This window comes from Lissotriton helveticus, chromosome 4_1 (genome assembly GCF_964261635.1).
Source record: "Lissotriton helveticus chromosome 4_1, aLisHel1.1, whole genome shotgun sequence".
Taxonomy (NCBI): domain Eukaryota; kingdom Metazoa; phylum Chordata; class Amphibia; order Caudata; family Salamandridae; genus Lissotriton; species Lissotriton helveticus.
The window spans coordinates 33,619,750-33,644,164 of record NC_136063.1 but is presented as its reverse complement, the minus strand read 5'-3'; the positions used below and the strand labels follow the sequence as shown (position 1 = coordinate 33,644,164).

Here is a 24,415-nt window from a genome sequence, read left to right as displayed (position 1 = left end):
TGCCTGCTTGAAGCAGGCGTAAGGATTGACGCAGCATTGTGGAGATAGGGCCCCCCGGAGCATTGCTGGAGTTGCTTTTACGGCACAGATGCGTGACGCATCTGTGCCGTTTTTGCCCCATGGTGCGCCGCATTGTAAATGTGGAGCATCCATGGTGGCTGCAGCATGGCGCACAATAACTGGTGCATCCCTGGGATTGCGCCAGTTATTGTAAATCCTCCCCACAATTTTGAAATACAGCATTAGCCGGAAAAAAAGAATTATGAACCTGTGTGAAAAACTGAATTATAACTACCAAGACGCTATGGGGTAATGGTGCTCTTACACGCAAGCAGTGTGTTCCTACCCACCTTTACTGTTAAAAGGCTCTTGTGAGCTGCCCCCAAGCTTTGGAACCCCTGCACGCTATGAGTGGCATTATACCTGAGAAAACTGGCAGCATGTCCAGCAACCCATAAATAGTCTCTACTTATGCGGGAGGAATCCCGAAACACTGTTGTTTAGAGATTCAATTTTGAAATACATCAATAGCCGGAAAAAAACAAATTATGAACCTTGTGTGAAAAGCTGAAATACAACTACCAAGATGCTATGAGATAATGGCACTGCCATATGCAAGCAGTCCATTTCCACCCACTTTTAGAGTATATTTGACAATTCAGGGAGTCAAGACTTGGGTCGAGGAGGTAAATTACCCATCTCAACTCCTTTGCTCACCTTTGTGATTCGGAAGTGCTAGGTACACTCCATTGTACTTTACTGAGGCAAGCAGGTCATGCCTCCAGTCAATAATCAGCCCTGCAACCTCAAACCATAGGTGCCCCCAACCCTGCAAGGCTGCCTCAAATATGAGGATGTAGCATCCCGCAGAATACATGCCGTCCCCATGCCGCTTTGGAATGCCTGCAAGCTTTGAGTGGGATTATAACTGACAAAATTGGCAGCAGTTCCAGCAACCCATGAATATTCTCTAAGGATGAGGGAGGATTACCGAAACACTAGTGTCTTGAGGTACCATTTTGAAATACATCATTAGCTGAAAAAAATATGAACTTTGTTTGAAAAACTGAACTACAACTACCAAGACGCTATGGGGTAATGGTGATGTTACATGTAAGCAGTGCGTTCCTACCTAATTTTACTGTTAAAAGCTGCTCATGATCCGCCCCCAAGCTGACAAGCATTAGAATGCCTGAACGCTATATGTGCGATTATATCTGAGAAAATTACCAGCATGTTTAGCAACCTCTAAATATTCTATACTAACGAGGAAGGAATCCCGAAACACTGGTGACTAGAGAGACAATTTCAAAATACAGCATTGGCCCAAAAAACAAAACCATGGAATTTGTGTAAAAAACTGAACTATAACTACCAAAACGCTATGGGGTAATGGTGCTGTTGCATGCAAGCAGTGCGTTCCAACCCACTTTTAGTGTTAAAAGGCTCATATGAGCCACCCCGAAGCTGACAAGGTGGTAACGCTTTGTCTGTTGTCAGACCCACCTGGTGGAATAGACTCCCCCTCGATCTCAGGCAATGCCCAGAACACTTAAAGTTCAGGAAAAAGCTTAAAACATTCCTATTCCAGATATAGTCTGTGCGCCTTTGGATGACCAATAAATAAAAAAAAACTTGTTGCTACTGCTTCTTTCTGTTCTCTTTTTTCTTTCTGTGCGCAGAGATACTCTACTAGAGTCGATTCTAGCGCGTTATAAATCCATAAATAAAATAAATAAATAAATATAAAATTTTAAGTGGCAGCATGCTCCTAGTCTTTCTTACTGAGTTTCGATCTTCAAGTGACAGCTTTGTTCACATGTGAGCAAGATACCATACCCACGACCTTGTATTTGAGGACTTCCTGCAAGGTTGGGATCCTCATGGATGGAGGTTACTCTGCTGTGCTGTGCTAGGAACTCAATTTACTTGTTTCATACCTGGGGGTTGGAGGTACAACCAGTACCACAATCCCCAGAGTGATATCCTTATATGCCCTGGGAACTAAATTCTAGGGACTGACAGATAAGATAAGTTATATTAGGTCAATTGGGTATAATACAATTTAAAAGATATGTTTTAGGGTCAGGGCACAGGCAATAAGGTAAGGTTAGAAAGCCTCAGTGCACTCTCAGGATAAAAAAATCAGCAACCATACAAGACGGGGTATTTCCTTACAATATAAATTCACACAGTATTCAAAGGACACATGGAGGTGGGCTACTAGGGGACTCATATCTCATGTGTTGCTGGACTAAGACTTTCAACTAAATTAAAGAGAGATATTTTGGATACATACAGCTGCACATTGTTTAACACATGAGAAATGATGTGGTGTTGTATGTGCACAAAACTGCTGCCATATGTGTCCTTTTAAGTTCTTTTCTGTTTGTGGTGTTAGAATGCAGACATGAGGAAGATATTGCAATATGAATATAGTATGTCTCTTTATGATTTACATGTTTAACTATTGAGCTTTCTATTTTTATTGTTATGATATACAACATTTCTTGGTTTGTATACTTGATCAATCAACAAAAGAGTTTAAAAGCAATAAACATGACATGTCGAAGAGGGGCTGCATGTCACAATACTAAAATACATGTAACACTATTGATGGTTAATGAAGGTTATGACATTTCTTTATTGTAAGCTAATACCATACCTATGCTGTGGGTAAGTCACATATTCAATGGATCCTGAGAAGATAAGGCTGTAGGTCTCTTCAAACAGATCTCCCAGCAGTTTTAGCAAGGGAGTTTACTCTTAGATACATCCTGTTGAGTCAGAAACCCCTTTCCCTAGACCACAGGGGTCATGGTGGCTTTCCTAAAATTAAGGAGCATATTTATGAGCCCTCTTTCACTGCTGTTGCACCACACAACATGGTGTAAGAGTGACACAACTTAAAAAAGAGGTTTATGAAGCCAGGCAAGGAAACCTTCTGTGACCCTGAGTGGCTTTATACATTTCCATAAAAGCAACGTAGTGGAAATCACTGCATTGCCTTACTTTGCAACAGGAAGGTGTTCCGTGAGTGTTGTGTGTGTGTGTTCTCATGCAACAACCATGGATTTTGACACTATCTCAAGTTTACCAGAAGTGGTAGACCTGGGAATGCACCAGAAACCTACTCCTCCTCTAGTGAAGCATAACGAGGTGAAATATATTTACTTCTCCTAATTTCTTTCTCTTTCTGTGACTTCTGAGTCTTGCAGCACACACAGAATGATAAACAATCCTCAGAGGTTTGTTTTTGTCCAGGATCATGGCCCTTGCAGCACAAAAATAATCCATTTTACAATGCAGTCACTCTTGTCCCATGGTGCAAGGGTGCCTGCATAGGAGCTCGGCATTCAAAATGGCACCAACACAGGGGAAAAGGCAGAAATGGCCCGTGTTCTTTTAAATTTGGCACATTCCTGCCCTTTCTCTGTGATGCATGTGATATGATTTCTCTATACAGTGTGACAATCTCATAAATCTGTCCGCAAGATTTTTAGTCTTTCCTGAATCTGAAGTTGTTAGGGTGGTTTAATAAATTTGGGAGAGTTCATTCCAAAGATGATGAACCAGGACTTTGAGGGACATTCAACCATTATTTGGGCATCCGTGATCACTTTTAGAAAGATATACAACATTTGAGGACCATGATTTCTTCATGTGTTGCTAGTATGAAGCAATGCTAGTAAGTGGTCTATTAGCCTCAAAGGACTTGTGCATGAAACATTAAACATTGCTGAATTAGCAGCCATTCAAGGCCTATACCATGGGGTTCATCTATGTGTTTTCAAAGTTAAACACACATGTGAAGTTTTGTTCTGGATTCTTTGATGCTTTGCACTTGTGATTTTGTGCATGGTGTTTCAATACTCCAATCTGAGCAGGGCTAAAGATTTTGTAATTTTGATAGTATGATTGGACTGAGCCAGGCCTAAGTTGCTGCATGTTTGTTGATGCATTAAAGTGCAGAGACCATGCCTGTCCCACCCAACTTCACCTCTACATAACAGTGTCACTGCAGATATATGTGAGCAGTGGACAGTGGAATATGGCTCACTCCTTCACGCAGCCACCCCTCTCAATTTCCGGCTTCTTATGTCAGACAAGGACTATGTCTGAAGCCATAGGTGTTGAACATTTCTGAGCTCCAGGGCTGGTGCCTTTGAAGGCCAGCTCCCTGTCCAGGCTAGGGACAGGAGTTTGAATGAGGATGTCTTCTCTCTGTAGTTACTCATGAACATCATGAGAAGTGTTCTCTTCTCTAATTTACATCTCTCTCACTTTATCATCTTCATTTACTTTCTGCAGACATTCTTTTGAGCATTGTCTTAAAGCAAAGACTGCCACTCTTCTCTGAGGCAGTGCTTACTTACTTTATTCTCTCCCCTCAGAGTTTGCAGACATGCTGTCCTGAAGATGCTAGGAGTGAGGGCTGCTCCTGAGTCATTGCTCAGGCACTTTGTTCTTTTCTTTGTAGGGTGCAGACATGTGGTCCCCATGAGGTTTGGTGCAGGGATCTAGTGTCAGTAGCCAGCTCAAGCTGTTCCTTGAATACTCTGAACTTGACTTGTAATACACTAAAAGATTTAGGGACAAAGCTGCTCTGGAAAAGGCTGAAGAATTCAACGTCAAAGCTAAAGACACTCAAGAAAGTTACTGTTTTTTTTAATTAATATTGTTTGTGACTTTAAATTTTGCTTAACAGAAATCTACAGACTAGTCATCGAATTTGAACTTGCCACAAAAGAATCCTTCGGATGTAGTAAGTAGGTAGGTAAAAATGCTATTGTATCAATCGACAGATTACAGTACAAATATTATAATAAGATAATATAAGAAGAAATTTCAAAATAGACTGTCAACCGGTTTTAACTGATTCGGGTTATCTGTTGCATCATGCTGTAAATAAGAAATAAAAGTAAAATTCATTTACTAATAAAACAGTAGAAAGTGACATACATCAGTGATTTAACACCTCCTTAACTGTCCTTATCTTTGCCCCTATGAACGAGGCTCAAAAGTATTGTTTCCTCACGCCTATCAATGTTGGGCAAATGTAGATGACATGGTCAAAAGCTTCTGCTTTGTTTCTAGGTGTAGTGGATCCTGTATCTTATGTTAATTCTCAAAAACCTGACATATGTTACTACCAAGTGCAGTCACATAACTTCATTGAAAATGTCCAAAGGGTGTCATACAAGTGCCTGAAAAGAATATATGTTAAAGGGGTAAAGACTGCCATCAAATGCAAATGGGCAGGGAGTTCTTTCAGCTTCCTTGAGTAGCCCTGTCTGGCTCTTTATTTGAATATTTCTGATTTGCCTGGTATATGTTCTTGCCCAGGAGCCTCATCCTAAGTTCCTTGCCACTCAACTTGGTTTTGGACCAAGTTGCTAACCACCAGAGTACGCTCTACTGCTGGAGACGGATGTCCTCCCGTCTGCATCAGTGACTACCATCCATAGGGCCAGGATATGTCACAATTAAGGCCAGGGGTAGGACGCACCTGACAGACCGGCAACAGGCATGTTACTCTTTCCCTGCTCGTTGGACAATCTATGTTGTCTTTGATGACTGGAAATCCTCAATTCTCCCAGTGTTCAGAATATTGTGGATTGTCTGATTAGTGAAGGTTATTCCACATTGGGGGTTACTCGTTCTTTCGGTCTCATGGGTTATCAGGTTGAGGGACAAAGGCATGTAGCTGTTTCCTCTGCCTCTCTGCTTGTCCCTGTTCTGCATAGCACAGTGTAATAATAATAATAATAATATCCACATTTGTAAAGCGCACAATCACCCGTTAGGGTCTCTAGGCGCTGGGGGCCGTCGGGAATATTAAGCAAGCTATTGCCCAGAGTCACATGGTGCTGGGCTAATCTGCCGCCGGTGCCGGGGATTGAACCGTAATCCCCAGATTCCGGAGTCAGTCGCCCTAGCCGCAGCGCCACACCTCTTCCATTCCATGTAGACAGCTTCTTGTCTGTCTGAGTTCAATCATAAAGAATCTAGTTGTGGGGTAAAGGAAGTTGCCTGCTCACCAGCTAGACTATACCAGTTTAGACACATTGACAATGCCTGCGGCTATGGGCTTCACTACTGCTGCTACAAAAGCAAATGAGAGGTGCTAACTCTCATGGCCATCCCTTTGGGGCTGCCCTGTGTGAAGAGAGCTGAATCCATCAAGAGCCCATGCTTGGCTGAAGATTTTTCTGCAAACAGTGCATCTCTCTTGGTGGTATTATCGAATGGCAGCTCCTACTAAGGAATCAGAGATACTGAGCTCATTACGTACTGCATATTACCTAGAGACTGATCTGTGCATGAAGATACAATAGAACTCTTGGGTTCCCTCAAACATAGACACTGAACAAGTTCGGAGTGACTCTGTCATCAGAACCTGTCTACTAGTTCACCTGTTGGTTTTGAGTGAAAGGTATTCATGCTACCCAGGTAAGAGAGTAAATCAGGGTCAGTAAACATGGGTGCCCTTACATTAGTTGTACTATACTGCATGGACTGAACACAAAGTTTTGCTGTTACTGTGATCTGTAGACTGAGGTAGGGTGGTGTGCATTTTGGGAGCCGGTCCTAAATCAACCAAAGAACTGCAGGCCCAGGTGTTTCAAGTGTTGCTGTGGGGACTACTGCCTGAGTAGGAGTGGCCTGAGACTGGAGAGCCATTGTCATTGTCCACTGTGGAACAGCACATCACTTCCCTGACTTTAGATGCATCCTTGACTCTGTGCAGCTTGGAACCATCGCATTGCCTATATCGAGACAATTGCCATGCAATGAAAATTACCCCACACATTACATCGCTCTTAACATCATCTATGACATCATTGATAATATCTCTGCAACATTTGTGTGAAATTATTGATGTGAAAACTGTGCATGGCGGGGGTATGAGATATAGATACCTTTGGGCAAGGGTTATAGTTACTTGGGTTAACTCTAACTAAACCTGCTGAATTTCTATGGTTTTGAGAGTATAAAATATGAACCTAACTATAACATTCCTGTAACCTTTTTTTACATGCCATGCCTGACGGAAGGCTAACATATTTGCTGAGAACAAATGCAGGAAGATTTTTTTCCAGGTGGTGCCCCTACGGCGGATAAACTATGAGGGGAAACGTATGTGACGTGGCATAAATAAGCTTAGGTGGAGTATATTGCGAGCTAATTGCATGTATAATAATACATGTTAGTTTCCAACATTCTTCCTGAAATGATTCTAATTGGTGAGATTTCTATATTAGTTACCATTATTCAGGCAATGAAACGGAATGACATTACATTTTAATTTGTAACACGCATTAATATTCGAAGGTTTCTAGATACGAATGCTCTGATTTAAAAAGAAAGACAAAGGGGACCAATAATACAGCACATAGAAACACCAGATTGAAGGACCTCATGTTATTTGTTAATAAAACTGATTTTTTTGAAGTTTGCGAAAAGAGTAAAGATTAATGGCCAGAAGTTCAACCCTTTCGTTTAGCACCTCGCAATTTGCAACACATTGCGAGGCGCCAATTGCCAGGCATTAAATGAAATGTACAACAGTATATTTACACTGTTTTGGAATTTCCAATGTGGTCGCAAATTGCGAGGCTCATTAATATCAATGAGCCTCATGCAAGTTGTGAGCCCATTGTGAATGCCAGTCCTCCCAGGGATGGTGGCCTGCTGGGCTCAGCAGACCACCAGGTCTGGGACTGCTTTTTTATAAAGCAGCTTTTTTTTTTTTAAATGCAGCCCGTTTGAAAGAAATGTTTTTAGTTCATTTTTTAAGGCAGGCAGTGTTCCCTAGGACCACTGCCTGCCCTTAAAAAATAATTTGGCATGCATTTGCAGAGGGGAAGGGGTCTTCTGATGACCCCTTCCCATCTGCAAAAGCTTTATCAACTACTTGACGTAGGTGGTAATTGCGAGTGTTTTGCAGCCACAATTGCGGTTGCAAAACATAAGTACATTGTTTTGAGACTTGCTATTTTGGAGGACCTGCAGTTTATTTAGAAATCTAGATTGAATATTAAAAAAAGTGTGCTACAATAGTTAGTCTTTCATAAAATAAGTGCTGAAATGAAATATTTCTGAAGATCTAAAGGAATAAAAGGTAGAACTTTCCCGAGAGTTTTAATCATGAGAAATCAGAAAGAAGTGTTGGAATTTAATCAAAAGACAATTTATTGTAGAAGTAAACTCCTTAGTTACAGTGGTAGGAAGATCTCCCAGTTCCCACGGCCACCAACTACGTGTCCAGAATGAGGTGTCAATCCCATATAAAAGAGCATTGGTCTTTCCTGAGTTCAGATTGAGCCAATTTCTGGACATCCACTTTCCAACTTCATGCATACAACCATGGATTCTAAAAGCGGTGTCCTCAGGACCACTAATCAGTGATGCCACAATCTGCGCATCATCAGCATATGACACCACTGTAAAGCCACATGACTTTATTAGAGTGACAAGGGGGTGACAGAAAGGTCAAAAGGTGTCAGACTTAACAATGGGTCCTGCGGCACCCCACAGGGAAAGGAGTATGAGGTGGACCCAAACCCATCAAGCTCCAGCAATTGCTCTCTATCTGCAAGAGAAGCTTTGTGTAGTTTGAGTACCCTGCCCCGTTTACCCAGGGTAAATAGTCGATCGATGACAAGACCGTGATTGACCGTGTCGAATGCCGCAGAGAGGTCCATCAGAATCAAGGCTGTCTTCCCACCTATGTCCGGGACTTCTCTAATCTCCTCCGAGACATTTATCAGTGCAAGCTTGGTACTATGTTGGCATATAAAACCATATTGTGTGCCGTCCAGGAGATTGTTATCCTTAAAGACCTGAGAGAGTTCATTATTCATTGCCTCTCTACAATCTTAGCCAGAAAAGGCAGCCAAGAGATCGGCCTAGTAGTTGTTGGGGTCCTTGCAGTCTAGATTATGTAGACATGAACTGTACACAATTAAGCAATCACTATAAAATATTTGATTCTGCTTCTGAGATCCAGGATGGGGTTCTACCTATAGTACCCCTGCGGATACAAGAGACTCTGACATGGTTTGTCTGACTCCTTACACTTCTTAAGTAGTGGAGTGTAACTCACTGGAGAGACAGGTGAGAGGCAGCTGTTGGTTTTCCATTTTCTGAGATGGGAGTGATGTGCCCTATGTCCTCTGAGTCTAAGAAAATCTACTAGGTGTGTCCTTTTAAATTATGAAAATTGCTTTTAATCCCAACTGTTCCCTGGGTTCTTCTCTGTGGGGATCTAGTAACCGTGTGTTGCATATCCAGACTGGTATAACTAAGGTTGTGTCCCCAAAATAAAGGTCAATATTCATGTGGCTTATTGATATTATAAGGACAGGTCATTGTACTTTGTGGTAAACATAACACATTGCTAAGGAGCCCATTTCAGTAGAGGCTAGCATGAAAATGTTAGCCCAAGATTTGAGATCCACATAGAACAGCAATTTGAGGTTAAACTATTCATATATCAAAATGGGTGAAATGTCAGCCCTAAGGGCAGGGTGCAGTGGATTTTAAAGGTAGGATGTACTTTTAAGTGTTTCATGTTGTGGTAATGAAAACATATTTAAATAGTGTTTCACTACTGAAATGCCAATCTTGGAATTTAAGTTGTAAGTCTGAATATGCATATTTTAGAAAGTTGCCATTTTCTTACTTTAACTATTCTCTGCCTCTGGCTATCACTAAACACATATCTGGGGTGGGTGACAGCTGGTCTTTGTATATTCCCTCTAGACAGCCACACACAAAGGGAGCTTCATTGTGCCTGATACTTGCACCTAAGCATGGGCGGAGTTTGCGAATTGGCAATCCGCGAAACTGCGTATTTACGGATTTGCAATCCTCAAAATCCGCGAACTCTCGCGAATTTGCGGATTTTTTATTTTTTTTGTGTTCGCAAGGATTTCTGCCAGTTAGCGAGGATTTTGTACCAGTTCGCAAACGCAAACTTACTTTTCGGGTAGCAACAGTCACGAACATGTTGTTTCTACATCTGGTTCATCACAGCACCCTCTGTTTCACCACTGCCACCCTCTGTTTCACCACTGCCACCCTCTGGCTCACCCATGCCACCCTCTGGCTCACCCATGCCACCCTCTAGTTCATCACTGTAGATTATGGGTGGAAAAGCACACCTGCCCTGCCTCAACTGACATAAATGAATTAGGGGCTGATTAATGTGTTACTGAATTTGAACTTCCTGGCTGGAACCTGCTTCCTTATCTGTAATTGCTTTCTCTGAGCCTGCTGTAAGGGTCAGAGCAGGGTCATAGAATAGTTGCAAGTAGGCAACTGAACTCTGAAGGGGCCCCTCAGGAAGCACTACAGGGAATGGTTACTAATGATAAGATTGAACTTTTGCACCAGCTGAGTGCTTTCAGTTTTGCCAAAATCCAAATATCCAGCAGCATCCACAAAAAGTAATCCTTCCAGGCACTACAGGGAATGGTTACTAATGATAAGATTCAACTTTTGCATCTGCTGAGTGCTTCCAGGTCAAGATCCAAATCAAAGTGAACAGCACATGAAGAAAGCACTGAGAGGAGCCTGCTGGACAGGAACAGGAAGTTGGAGACTGTGGGGCACTTCCTTCCTCCCACCCCCCCCCCACCCCCAAAAATTGACTCCTGGCAAAAAAAAAGTGCAGGCAAATGTCAACCTGAGGAGTTATTCTGATAAAAATCATAATTTTCAAGGTTTATGCTGCCTGCTGGTGGATTTCTTGTGCGAAATTGCAAATTTTGCAATCTCGCAATTGCGCGATTGTCGCTGCCCACCGCATCTACGTTTTTGCAAGTCTTTACTCCCATGAAATTGTATAGTATTCTAGTTGGCAAGTGCGACCAAGCAAAAAAATCCGCTTCGCACGGATTTACGAATTTTCGGTAATTTCGCGAGAGTTTGCGGATTGCGAATTTACCGAAAATCCGCAAAATCCGCGAGCGGAACGGATTTTACGCCCATGCTTACTTGCACCTGAATGGACAGTGCCTGTCCCCACACAAAGAGATGTATACCCCCCATAGAGAGTCTGGTGCCAGGATAGGGAGTTTGTGCACTTCAAAGGCCTCTTTTTGAAGTCTCCCCCACTTCAAGTGCTGAACCACTGACACCACCAACTCATTACACTGCTGGCCAGCAAGAAGTACTCCTATGCCACTGCAAGGACTATCACTCTTCTGGACTACAGAGCTTTTGCCTTGCTGTGCTGACCTGCTGCCTGCTGTCATCCTGAAGACCTTGACTTGAAACCCCTTATTGAACCAAAGACCCCAGAGTGACTCAAAATGCTAGTCTGTTGGCATCCTGGTCTGAGCCAAAGGGACATAAAAGGCTCCCAGACCGACCAGTTTTCCATGAGTTTCTAATCCCCAAGAGGCACCTCTGAGGTCCCTGGGCCCTTGGGTGGTTCTGCAGCTCCTGAAATCGAGCTTTTGGGCTGTTTGCAACTATGCCCGAGCTTGTTCATTCCAGAACCGTGTCACTTGCACAAAGGATCATCGCGAGCTTGCACAAGATTGTCTCTTTGCACACAAGGCTGCAGCCCATCAATTTGTGATGCCCAGTGGCTCTTTGCTTGCTACGGACTACTGTCAGCGATGCTCTCACTGCTCCTGGTGAACTTCTTTCCAATGAACTGACTCTTGGCACAATTCTTGAGGAGGTAAAACTTCAGTTGGACTTCTTTGGGACTGTATATAACTCATGCTCCATCATGATCAGCTAGAACTGTTGGATTTGACCCAGTCTATCGTGACCAGATATCCCTCATTTGTGCTTTATGCTTCTAAGAACTATATTGCAATGTAATCTTTAAAAATCAAAAGTCTGGTACTTATTATTGGATTTTTGTTTTTGTCATCTTGTTTTGTTAATTAAATTAAGCTCTATCTTTCTAGCCAGGTGTGTTATCATTTTGTGTGGTGTTTTCCCTGTTTTTCTTGGTCACTTGCACTAAAGATCAGTGTGAGCGGAGGCAAGTTTGTCTCTTCACACAGCAAGCATCGCTGCTCATGACGGCAAGGCTCCAACCCATCCATTCGCCATGACCGGTGACACTTCGCCAACTATGGATTACCATCAGGGATGCTCGCTGATGCTCGCCTTACTTCCGGTGAACTTCTTCCCATGAATGGAGTCTTGCCACAATTTGTGAGTAGGTAAAACGTCTGCTGTACTTCTCTGGGCCTGTATCTGACCATGTGCCATCTTGATGAGCTTGAACCTTTGGATTTGACCTGGTGTATGCAACCAGATATCTCTGATTGGTGCTTTATGCTTCTAAACACTGTATTGTAGTTTATTATTTAAAACTAGGTGTGTTATCTTTTTGTGTGGTGTTTTTGCTGTTTTACTGTTTAAAGTGTTTCCCAAATACTTTGCACATTGCCTCTTAAGTTAAGCCTGACTGCTCTGTGCCAAGCTACCAGAGGGTGAGCACAGGCAAATTTAGGGTGTGTTCTGACTTACTCTGACCACGATTTTGGGTCCTGCTTGGACAGTTAACATTCCTCTGCCAACCAGAAACCCAATTTCTAACAGCAATTGCGTCAGCCCAGCTGGAGAGACAGCAGGTATGTTGATTGTGTTAGCCTGTGTGGGGCTGCATCTGCTGTGCTGTTTTGAAATTCAACAAAATTGCTTCCACAATGTGTGAAAATGTGGAAGGCAGGCAGTATTTTACTGCAAACCGCTGTATGATTTTTTCACTCATAGAACAGCATGTGAGTGTTGAGGAAGGTTTACAGAGACAAAGATGTTTCTGAATGAGCTGGCTGTCATCAGCCAATCAGAAGGGTAAAAACATGGAGATCCATTCTGATTGGCTGATGGCAGGTAATCAGAATCAAATTACATTTCTGCACAGTGACTGTCTACCATCAATCAGTCAATTGGAACAGGGTTCTGATTTGATAATAGCGCCCATTTATATTTGCAAGTAGCAAGCCTTATCTCTAAATATTCCTATTCAGATTAGAGGGGCACAGACTGCCCAAATTTAAGTGTTTTTGTATGCTACCTAGGAGGGAATCCATCTATTCCTCTACTATGCCTCTAAAGCAGATTTAGCCATTGATGTGCATCACAGTAAATAGTAAAAAGGCAGAATCTGCCTATTTTTCACTTCTGCTATAATAATTGAAAGTCATCTTATAGATAACTTAACTGACAACTGGAAGATCTTACAAGAATACACTGCTATCTGAACAAACAATAGGATCAAACAAAAGGGATGATAGATACATAGAAGATCTTAAGTTGCAACAGCATGCTATCAATTGTTATTCATTATGTTAATTGTCACTATTCATCTGGAAAAATAATTATAGTAACAATTGTTTATATATTGCTTTGTCATGTATTTTGCAATTGATATCTTAAAACATTGGTAATGTAAAGGCTTTTTATTTATTGCAGCATACAAGCTTTCTAAATTGTTTTACCTAAGTTAACTCACTGAGCCAGGTTGTCAGTAATCTCTCAAACATTGATCTCAATCTTAGAAATACCAAATATAGATAAAGAAGATGAGATTACAGTTCTGATAATGATGGCACCTAACAGGAAAGGTAGGTAGTGGGGGAATAGGTTATAACCGCAAAAGCTCACATGGTATTTTGAATATAGGAGAGAGTGGGCATTTCAGTCAATACAATTTCACAAAAATAAAATAACTGCTTAGATAGAGGTTTCATACACTTAAATAGAATAGGTTTCACTTTACTTACTTATGTCACTGTTCATTGTGGATAGAAAAGCGGTGTCTAGAGTAAAGGTCAGTCAATAAATTAGAAACAGACACAAAGGACAATGAGCAAAAAATAGGTAAACAGATATAAAATTGCAGAGCTAACCATGAGCAGTGATGCAGTGATTAAAGCATATTGTATATAAGTTCCAGCTTTTAGTATACAAACCATGTGTATACATAATTCATAAAATGTGTTTTCTTTACATTTCCAGATACATTTTATTTATGGACATTTACAGATAATGCAACAATGCAATTCACTCACGGAATCTAACAAAGTTGCAAATTCCTAGGGTTAACTGTGGCATTCTTTGTGAAGAAAAAAACTACTTACTTTCAGTAACAGTCTTTCTAGTGTATGCTCCATTTACCCAGGGCTTCATCACCTTAAAAACCCACCAGCTACCGGACTCAATCATGAAGCTTGTTCAATATCTCCTCTCTGCCAACAGGTGGCTCTGCATACCTTGACATTCTCCATTGATTTGAAACATCAATACAACAGGACCAAAACAACAATAATCCAAATAAGTAGAACTTGAGATATGAATTTTTAAAGAATAAACTTTAAAATAGAGCCTAAAAGCAATAAGCGCTCATGTGGGTAATCTGGTTGTGCTGGACAGGGTAAAAGTCAGGAGTTTAGGCCGATCGTGATGGAGCACAGGTCGGATACAGGGACCCAGAGTGGCGACCTGACCAAAAGTAATTTAGTCCTGGTTTAATAGACGAAGATGCTGTGTTCAGCCAGAGGATGCGTATGTGTTCCTCCCGCAGTTGGGGTGAGAGATGATTTTCTCCACGCACCTATGGTAATGCGTTGGTTCCAAGGGAAAAGCACCGGTTCCGAGATGTGTCAGTTCCGAGGGTGAAGCACCTGGATTCTCCACACAGTAGAGGTGACTCTTCAATGTTCTCCACAAACTGGTGGTGATGTTGTGGTTAAGAAGCAGCTGATCTGAAAGCGATGCGCTGATTCTGAGTGCGATACACCGATCCTGTACCCGCATAAGTGGAGTTATAAAAGTCTCTGTTTGAGCACTTGTTTGTTTTACAGCGATTAGGTTGGGGTGGGTGTTGAGGATGGAGGCATTTGGGTGATGAAACATATTCTTTGAATATGTATTTTTTAAAGCATGGGTACATTGAGCAGTCAGTTGAGCTGTGTTTCTATTCTGTTACAGAGTTCCCGGAAGAAGAGCCCAGAGGCTTGAAATGCATTGGGTAATTAAAATAGTCCATTCTGATGAATGGTTAACTACACGTGCCGCTTGGTAAAAGCCTGGATGGGCAGCAGGAGGCATCTGGAACTGTTAAATAAAGCATTGTAGGTCAATGAAGTTTTCTCAGTGATGTTTAAAATCCGCAGGAAGAGTGATGATTAATAAGGAAACACAAACAAATAATTTAAAGACAACAAATGGCAAACTTATTATGGTTCACTTTGAGGAGTTTTTTCCTCATTAGCAGTGTGGCAGGGGGCGCATGAGTGACGCACCCTTTTGGTATCTTTCTATAAGCTGTGATTCGGGACGGCTTACAGACTATATGCACACACCATCATTGAATACATTCTATGGATAAAATAATTCGACAATAAAGGGAAGGAGTGAATGCTCAAATGTACTTTTATTTGCTCAGCAACTTTCTAAAAGTGGCTTTTTCAGAAAAGCAATTTAAAATACAACTTCATCATAAGTTGTGATTTTAAATTGTGTTTCCAGAGATACCAGACTTGTATCTCTTTCCAATTGGAAATTACACTTATAAAATGTAGTAATGTGATCCCAAGGTTATCTTGTGGGATAGATAGGCCTTGAAATTGTGAAAAACAATTTTCAGAGTTTTTATTACCAAGACATCTAAAAGTTGAAAGTAAGTGAAATGCCTTTTAAATGCATTGCAACCCACCCTAATGGTTATATAGGGCGTACCCTAGGGGTTACTTATATGTATAGAAAGGGAAGGTTTGGTTCTTGAAAAAGAGTTGTTCGGTCAGGTTGAAATGAGTATTTAAAACTGCAAATATAGGCTCTGCAATGGCAGGCCTGAACCATGTTTAAAGGTCTAGAGCGTGGGTGGAACAATCAATGCGGCAGGCACACTAGTAGCATTTAATTTACAGGATCTGCACACAAATGGTAACACTTTCCTAGTACTTATAAGTAAATTAAATATGCCAATTGGGGATGAACAAATATTGAAAAACCAAAGGTGATGATGGACGGAGCGTTGACAATAAAAACACACCCCCCCAAGTCAAATGATCTGGGTTTAATCCATCACTGTTCTTTAGCTCACTCCGCCACCCCAGTTCAGACATGGCCATATGCAGACTGATTTGCAGTGAAGAGTAGTGTTATGAAGTAGCTTAACATTGTGTGAAGTATTGTGGCAGATTTATAGTCAGACTACTGACCTGTTTGGGTCTCAAGGTGCTGAGAGGGAGGGTGCAGGGGACTGCGGTTCAGTCGAAGAACGAGGTCTTGAGGTCATTCCTGAATTGCAGTAACAATGGTGATTGCCTGAGGTGCAGGATCAAGGAGTTCCAGCTCTTCACAGTGAGGTAGGAGAAGGATCTTCAAATAACAGAGGTCTTGCGGATCTGTGGGATGGTGGCCGGGGCCAGTTGGGCAGAGCAGAGATGTCTGAAGGGAGCGTAAAAGGTCCAGAGTTGGAGGGCTTTCTAGGCATGCATGAGGAGCCTGAAGCTAATTATTTTGTTGATAGGTAGCCAGTGAAGGTATCTCAGGTGGATGTTGATGTATTTGTGGCATATGAAGTTGGCAGACGCCTTCTGGATGTTCTGCCAAATCTTTACGTGTTTCTGGGTGGTGCCGTAGTCGAGTCTATTACTGGCAAGCGAATGAGTGACTGTTTTCATGGAGTCAGTGGGGATCCACTTAAAAATCTTATGAAGTAGGCAGGGTGTATGGCAGCAGGAGAATGAAACAGTATTGATTTTATAGTTCATTGAGAGCATGGAATCAAGGATGATGCTGAGGTTTTATGCATGGTCCGTTGCTTTGTGCAGGGATTCCGAGTGCTGTGGCCACCAGGAGTCATCCTAGGTGAGGGGTGGAGCCCAGAATGAAGACTTTGGTCTTGTCTGAGTTAAGCTTAAGGCAGCTGTCCTTCATCCAGGTTGGTACTGCCTTCATCCTGTTCTGGAAGTTGCTCTTAGTGGTTGCGAGTTTGGGGTGAGGGAGAGAATCAGCTGGGTGCCATTTTCATAGGAAACAATGTTGAGTCTATGGTTTCTGACGATGGCTGTAAGTGGGACATGTAGATGTCAAAGAGGGTGGGTGTTGAACTTGGCCCTTTTTGCAGGGTCATCCCTGAACTTGTTTGCCTTCCTCCTGTATTTTGTCTGCCCTGTTTTTGTTGGTTTTATGACTGTGGGCACTTTACCACTGCTGATCAGTGCTAAAGTGCATATGCTCTCCCTATTGTAAATTGATGTATAGATTAGTGAATCCATGATTGGCATATTTGATTTACTGCCAGACCCTAGTACAGTGTGCTGTGGGTGCCCAGGGCTGGTAAATCAAATGCCACTGGTGGGCTTCCCCTTTGTGAAAGGGGGCATCAACATCTTTCTGAGCAGGTAGTGGTCCCACTGACTATTGCCCAATCCAAAAAAATTAAAAGAACATTTTTCATTTATATTCTTGAAAAGAATTCCACTTTCCTTTAAGGGAAATGGGCTGCATTTAAAAAAAAATACTTTATTTAAAAAACAACAGTAGTGGCTCCTCGAGGGAGTGCTGCTGGCAGTGGGGCGTGGTGGGGGAGGGGCAGGGTGGAGGGTTTCAGATACTGTTGTTAATCAGGTTTTATGACATGCACATTGGGAGTCACTAGATATCACAATTTATGAGTTACAAACCCTGAAGTTCGTACATCTGGCCCAAAATCTAACATGCTCTGTGCGTTTGTTCCCTTGACCCATTCATAGTTTGGCACTGTGTTGGAGTTGGCCCTTTTTGCAGGGTTTTCCCTGAACTTTTTGCCTTCCTCCTATATTTTTTCTGACCTGTTGTTGGCTGTTTTATGACTCTGGGCACTTTACAACTGCTGATCAGTGATAAAGTGCATATGTTCTCCCTATTGTAAATTGATGTATGGATTAGTGACTCCATGATTGGTTGGTTTTGTTTACTTACCAGACCCTGGTACAGTAAACTGCCTGTGCCCAGGTTTTGTAAATCAAATGCTGCTGGTGGGCTTGCAGCACTAGTTGTGCCACCCTTAGAAGCAGCCTGTATAGTGTGTCTCAGGTCTGCCATTGCAGAGCATGTGTGCAGTCTGGTACTGCCATGTTGACTGGGTAAGTGCACCCGCTTGCCAGACCCTAAACCTTCCCTTTACTGCATATTAGTCACCCCTATGGCAGGCCCAAGGGCAGGGTGCATTGTAGGTAAAAGGTAGGACATACCCTGATGTGTGTGGCTTGTCCTGATAGTGAATTACAGCCATTTTTGTTTTTCACTATTGCAAGGCTACCTGTTCCCCATAGGCCAGAATGGGCAGTTTGATTATAACATCTTATAATCCTAACTGACTCAGGGAACTAGGTAGAAATTCGAGTTTAGTATGCCTGAACTCAGAATGATAACATACATCTTTTAGTGAAGTTGATTTTAACAACATGTGTTTAAAACTACCACTTTTAGAAAGTAGGTATTTTCTTGCATAACTATCCAAGCCTGCCTCTGCTAGGTTGTGTATTCCTTGTCTGGCGTTTGAGTGACAGGGGCTGAGGGATTCCAGGAGACCTGGTGAGTCAGCACAGGTCTGAATAGAGCTATCTGCATGTAGATGTGCAGGAGGAGTTGCATCTGGGAACTGAATAGGGCTGGGCCTGCCTTCCACAATGCTGGCTCCACCTCCTGTGGTGCATCTGATGTCCCTGGCCCACACTGTCAAAGGAGAGAAGGAGTCTTGCCAACATAGTGCTCCAGGACTGCATCAAACTGGCTTGGACCGGGTACAGGACCCTCTGCCTTCAGAGGACAAAGGATTTGCTATTATAAATATGGGGACCCAGACCCCAGAATTGTAGATCACTTTTTGGAAACAAGTAGAACCCTTGCTGAGGAGAGGAACCAGAGAAACTGAGGAGGAGACTATCCCTAAGCTGAGTGCTGTTTGGGGGATTGGCCTGCAGTGGTTGCCTGACTGCCAAAGAAAGGATAAAGGACTTTGTGTTTCTTTCAAATCAACCTGTAAAAGTCCTCCAAGGTTTTGCAATAGAGCTTGCCTCCTGCTGAAGTCTCAGGGACAACAGACTTCACCAACCTGCTCCGCTGCCTTCCCTTGCTGGGAATTGAAGTGCCTGCTTTTGAGCTGGTCCTTCTGAGAGACTGCGTGTCACAGGGAGATGGAAGCACGACTCAAGACAAAGAAGCATCTCGCTGCTGCAGACGTGGTATCGCATGACTGGAGAAGAGTGTTGCGGTCTCCGCAGATGCAGTCGCATCACCGGAGAAGCGTTCCACCGCTGCCGCCGTGACCATCGCATCACCCGAAGCGCCTCGCATCACTGGAGCAGAGTGTTGCCGTCGCAGCAGACACCGGAGAAGTGTGTTGCAGGGCCTTTCACGACTCTGAAGAATTGTTGAGTCACTGCACGGCCGTTGGGTGTGCACACATTGTTGTTGCATCAAGAAGAAGATGCCATTTTGTTTCATTGCACCGGATCTTCATCGCATCACGGCGCTGCTGGTCGCATCGCCACGGAAGCGCAGTAAGAAACCGATGCCTCACCTCCCCACACGGAGTAGAACCGACGCATTCCCTATGCAGCAGTAGGGACCCGACGCATCACCGTTCTTGTGTGTAAGGAACCGACCCATCACCTTCCCTGCAACACTTTAGTTGTATAGCTTTACGCATCTAAAGGTATATTGAACTTAAAGTGTCGCATTTCACATATAAAGAGGGTTAAGCTATTTCTACCATGTTTGAAATACTTATTTTTATACTACAACTTGTGTGGTGTCCATCTGTAATGTTGTCACAGGCTTCCGGAAATGCAAATGTATTGAGGGCAATCGTCTTTGCTTGGCGTCATTTGTGGACCAAGAGAAACCAAAGACTGAACCATCATTATATGCAGCTTTTATTAACTTCACAATCACTTTGATATTGTTGATAGGGGAAGACTGTGGTCTATGCCCACCAAATGGGACATTCGGCCTTCCCTACTTAACTCAATATTCAGTCTCCATACAGATACCTGGGTGAAAATAGATTTCCTTTAAATAGGTCACCATTGAGAAGAATACAGCAAATTTAGGACTAAAACAAGGGTACATTCTACTCCTTCTTCTATTCGTAATATATCTAGCTAGCATAAATAATGCGCTCACAAAAGGAAGACTTTTTCCCCCAAAGCCATTAGGCCCCAAGATAAAAGTACTCCACTATACCAATGAAACCATTGTACTTGACGTTACGCATCCAACGCTACATTGCATTCAAATGTCGCATTTTACATCTACAGAGAACTAAGCGAGTACTACCATTTTTTTAAAATACGGTATTGTGGATTTCTGTTGTTTGTGGTCTTGTTAAGTCTATATAAAAATATTTATTTTTATACTACTCGTGTGGTGTCCATCTGTAGTGTTGTCACTGGGTTACTGTATGTGTTCACAAATGCTTTACACACTGCCTCTGAGATAAGCCTGCCTGCTCATGCCTAGCTACCAAGGAGGTGAGCAGTGGTTGTTTTAGGAGCGTACCCCCTTACCCTGATTAGACGCAAGGGCCCTATTTGGTCAAAGGTACCTACCTCTGCCAATTAGAGACCCCCAAATCTAACACTGTGGAAGCATGTGACAATTGGGAAGAGCACTCTATACGTGGCATCGGTAAATCTCCGAGCCGCCTTCAACTTGGTGCCACGGGAAAACTCTGGACAGCTATGGGAACCTCCTAAAAATTATCATGAGACTTCACACAAACAACTATGCCCAAATTAGATGGGCGAAGGAAGGTGGGCTAACAAACAGATTGGAGTGAGTCGCAGAGTGAGGCAAGGGTCCGTTCTCACGCCAACCCACTTCACGCTCCATATAAATGGCCTAATCAAAAAGCTAATAGATTGTAGGGTTGACCCCCCCAAGTTTGCTTGCCAAGAGGTCCCTGCTCAACTTTTCACAGATGACAAAACCTAGTGGACTTTGGTAAGGGCTGGGAGGAAAATGGGCTAGAATTTAATACCCAAAAAACAATATTCATGTTTTTTTATTGTCACAAGCCTTTTAACAGTAGCATAACACTGGGCTCAGCCACACTAGAAGAGGTGAAACAATTTGATTACTTAGGGGTGAGGCTCACTAGTACACTATCATCGTCACCACATCACTAAAAAGTCAATTTGCGCTGAATGGGGATGGCTTTCATTAAAAAAAACTAAGAAACTCAACTAACAGGCCGTTGACCCAGGTAATCCAAGTTTACCAAGCAAAGGGATTAGAGGTCACACTTTATGGCGCAGAGTTTTTATGATATATCTACGTAGCTGCTATCAAAAAAACTGAAAATAATTTCATTAGATCAATGTTGGAGCTTCTCCGAAATGTAGCGCTTACACCAATGCGCTCACGAAGACCAGCAGCTCTTGCCTGCTTTGCACCCCACGATCCGCAGTTGAACTGTGGTCTTGTGAAGGTTATGAAGGCGGTGGAAAAGAAAATGCCAAGATTTGATTCTTAATTGCCTTTTAGATAACATTATAATACAAACTATATCTACTTTTAATTATGGTCGTCAAAAAAAAATGAGATTTTATGATTTTAAATCGTAAATGAAAAATTGTGACTGGTGATATACCGCTTTTTTGTATGTAGATGTAATTTTAATGTTTGTAGTGATGTACTGTTTTTGCATGCAGACGTAATTTTAATGTTTGTATTGCAATGGTTTTAATTAACTATGCAAATAAAATTACTTACTTACTTAATGCGCTTAGATCTGGGCATGAAGAGTGTAGCTCTTGCAATCGCCCCATGGCCCCTAATCTTTTGGATGCGCTAATGAGTGAATGACTCACCATTGCCAATGAAAGAATCAGTTCAAGGAATACTATCACTGGACACTGGAGAGAGCCCAGTGTCTTAATCAAGCCAAGCAAGGGCTGGGCAAACTCGGCATGAGTGACCAATGGCTACCCCTGAAAATATAAAAAATAAACTCAGCAAATTTCCATAAGAAGAGACACTGGAGCCATGTGGAAGAAAGTTTGCTAAACTGGAGAGATTCAGGGGAATTAAAAAACAGATTTCTCAACATCAAAGATAAAGTGGAACAAGAAGATTTATTGAACCGAATAGAGCCTCCATTTGCAAAATCATTATATTTAAAATTCAGATACGGCATTCTTCCAGTTAACGGCTTTGATAGTAGCTGCAAAGGTGCCGACATCCCGCCCAGTTGCCCGGGGCGTGAGGCTGTCCTCGAATCAGAAGTACACTTCGATATTATTTTGTCCCTTGTACAAACAAACAAGAAGAACTTGGCTAATCCCAATTTGTTAAATTCTGGCAGCTAACTGCTTAACAGAGATTGTTAGAATTCTGAAAAGCGAGAGCACAGAATATTTTGGGGCAGATCTACAAGAAAGTGCCACAGCCCGGCACCGCAAGCCCTTTGGCTGCGCCACGCTGCGGCACTTTCAGAGCACAGGAATGCGACATATCTACAATGATATGTCGCATTCCTGTGCTCTCCCCAGCGCTGGCGCAGAAACAGCTGCCGAGCGCCGGCGCAGGCACCCTTGCACCATGGTGCAAAGATGCCCGCGCCATGGGGAGATTGCTTTTGTCAAGGAAGGGGCCCCTTCCTGCAAAAAAGCAATCACTGCGGGCATTTTCTTCTTTCAATGCCTGCCGTAGTATGCAGCACGCCTTGAAAGAGGAAAAGAACTAGGAGGAATGAAAACATGTCTCCTCGTTTCGCTTGGCTACGCCACCCTATGGTGGCGCAGCAAAGTAACGCATTTCCAGGTTTACGATTTCTTGTAAATCTGGAAATGCATCAGTGGACATGGGTGTTGCGTGGGAACACCCACAGCAACACCCATGTTCCGCCCCTAACACGCAAAGTGTTACATGAACAGGGGCGATATTTACAAGACAGGTTAAGTCACGCAGGGTGACTTTACCTGTGCTTGTAAATATCCCTTAGCAGGCTGCGCCACTGGAGCGTCACGGAACGTGATGACCCGGCGGCGCCTGCGGCTTGTAAATCTGCCCCATCGTCTTTAGCCTCTCCAGATACTTGCTTCACACATGGAGGATTCGAAGTGGAATATTAAAATTCAAAAAATGATTATGCCCAGGGCCGTGAGCGCGTAAAGTGCAGGGACGATAAATCGAGTGCATGGATGGGTAACCTTGATGGAACTATAATGGAAGGGAGCTGTGGAATGTAATAATTTACCACTAACTTGTTCAGAACATGCCGGAGACCTTATGAAGCCAAGTACCAGTGTTAAGATATGTCTACAGGACACTAAGAAGCCCACATAAAGGGATGATGGCATTTTAGCATGCAACGGCCCAATTGGTAATGCTGCAACCTTTTTAACGGACTTTAGTTTTTAAATACGGCGAAGACAAGGTTTAATTGTGGTTTTACTGTGCAAAATGTCATTTTAGTACGTTTCTGTCATAAGATGTTTTAAAGTGCACGAGCACCAGGCACTTTATCATTTAACAACATAAGCACAACCATAAATAAAACGCTAGTATAAAGGAAGAGGTGCTGGCTATAGCGTATCCCATAGTATATCTAATTATGGGCACTTGACGCGAAGCGTGTTCTTATTCCCTCTCTCTTTCCTCTATTCCTCTTTCTCACATTCTTCACAAACGCTCTTGTTAAAAATGTATTGTACATTTAAGTTCTTTTATGTTTTTTATGATTAAATCAAATAAATATATTTATCTATCTATTATACTCAATGGCTGACTTTCTTTCTAATTGTGTGAAGCTGAGGGCAGCGACAGAGATACATTGACACATCTGTGATGGAAGAGCAAACACAGCGAGGAGACATTGTGGCACAAATGCCCCCAGAGTCCATTAAAAACCTGGACGCGAAGACAAATGGGGGAACAATGTCCCTAGCAAACATCTGGCAAGGGTCCTTCCAGCACCGCCCCCCCCCACCCCTCCTTCCAGCCCCCTCCACTCACCTGCCCCCGGGCGTCTCACCATCGGTGGTGCTTCCGTGGCCGCTCCTCGCTCAGGAGTGCTCGTCTCGTCCCCGGTGCAGGAGCACAACCCCAGCAGCTCCCTGAGCGCCGCCTCCTGGCAGTGCAGTGCTGCCTTCGAACACACGAGGGCGCCAGACAGCCACACATCTTCTAAGGTCCCTGGTGTGAACTCTGAAGACTTCGAAGCACCGAGAGAAAATGAAAGTGAAACTCCCGTCCCACCCTGATGAGGGCACGAGCACCAGGAAGAGGCTGGCGCCCCCAGCACAAGGAGGCGACGGGTATTGTGTATTGATTGTATAGAACCCGAGAGTGCTGCACAACAGGAGAGACACAGCAGGGGCCCCCTGCAGCGTTCACAGCATGAACACCACCTACAACATAGCTGCCAAGGTTTCAG

General features: G+C 43.0%; 1 protein-coding gene across 2 annotated transcripts in view; it reads right to left on the bottom strand.

Annotated features, from left to right (window-relative positions):
* The window catches only part of LOC144828304 (GTPase IMAP family member 5-like), a 41,465-nt gene extending 17,298 nt beyond the window's left edge, over nucleotides 1-24,167 (bottom strand). Inside the window, exons 1-2 of one of the 2 annotated variants that reach the window (XM_078686386.1) lie at nucleotides 24,014-24,167; nucleotides 13,764-13,799 (exon numbers count right to left, since the gene is read on the bottom strand). In XM_078686386.1, the coding sequence (XP_078542512.1) occupies nucleotides 13,764-13,779 (16 nt within the window). In that variant the 5' untranslated portion in view covers nucleotides 13,780-13,799; nucleotides 24,014-24,167. Of the gene's footprint in view, nucleotides 1-13,763; nucleotides 13,800-23,994 lie in introns of both variants that reach the window. The other variant, XM_078686385.1, reaches the window with a different exon arrangement.
* Nucleotides 24,168-24,415: the final 248 nt, after the last annotated feature.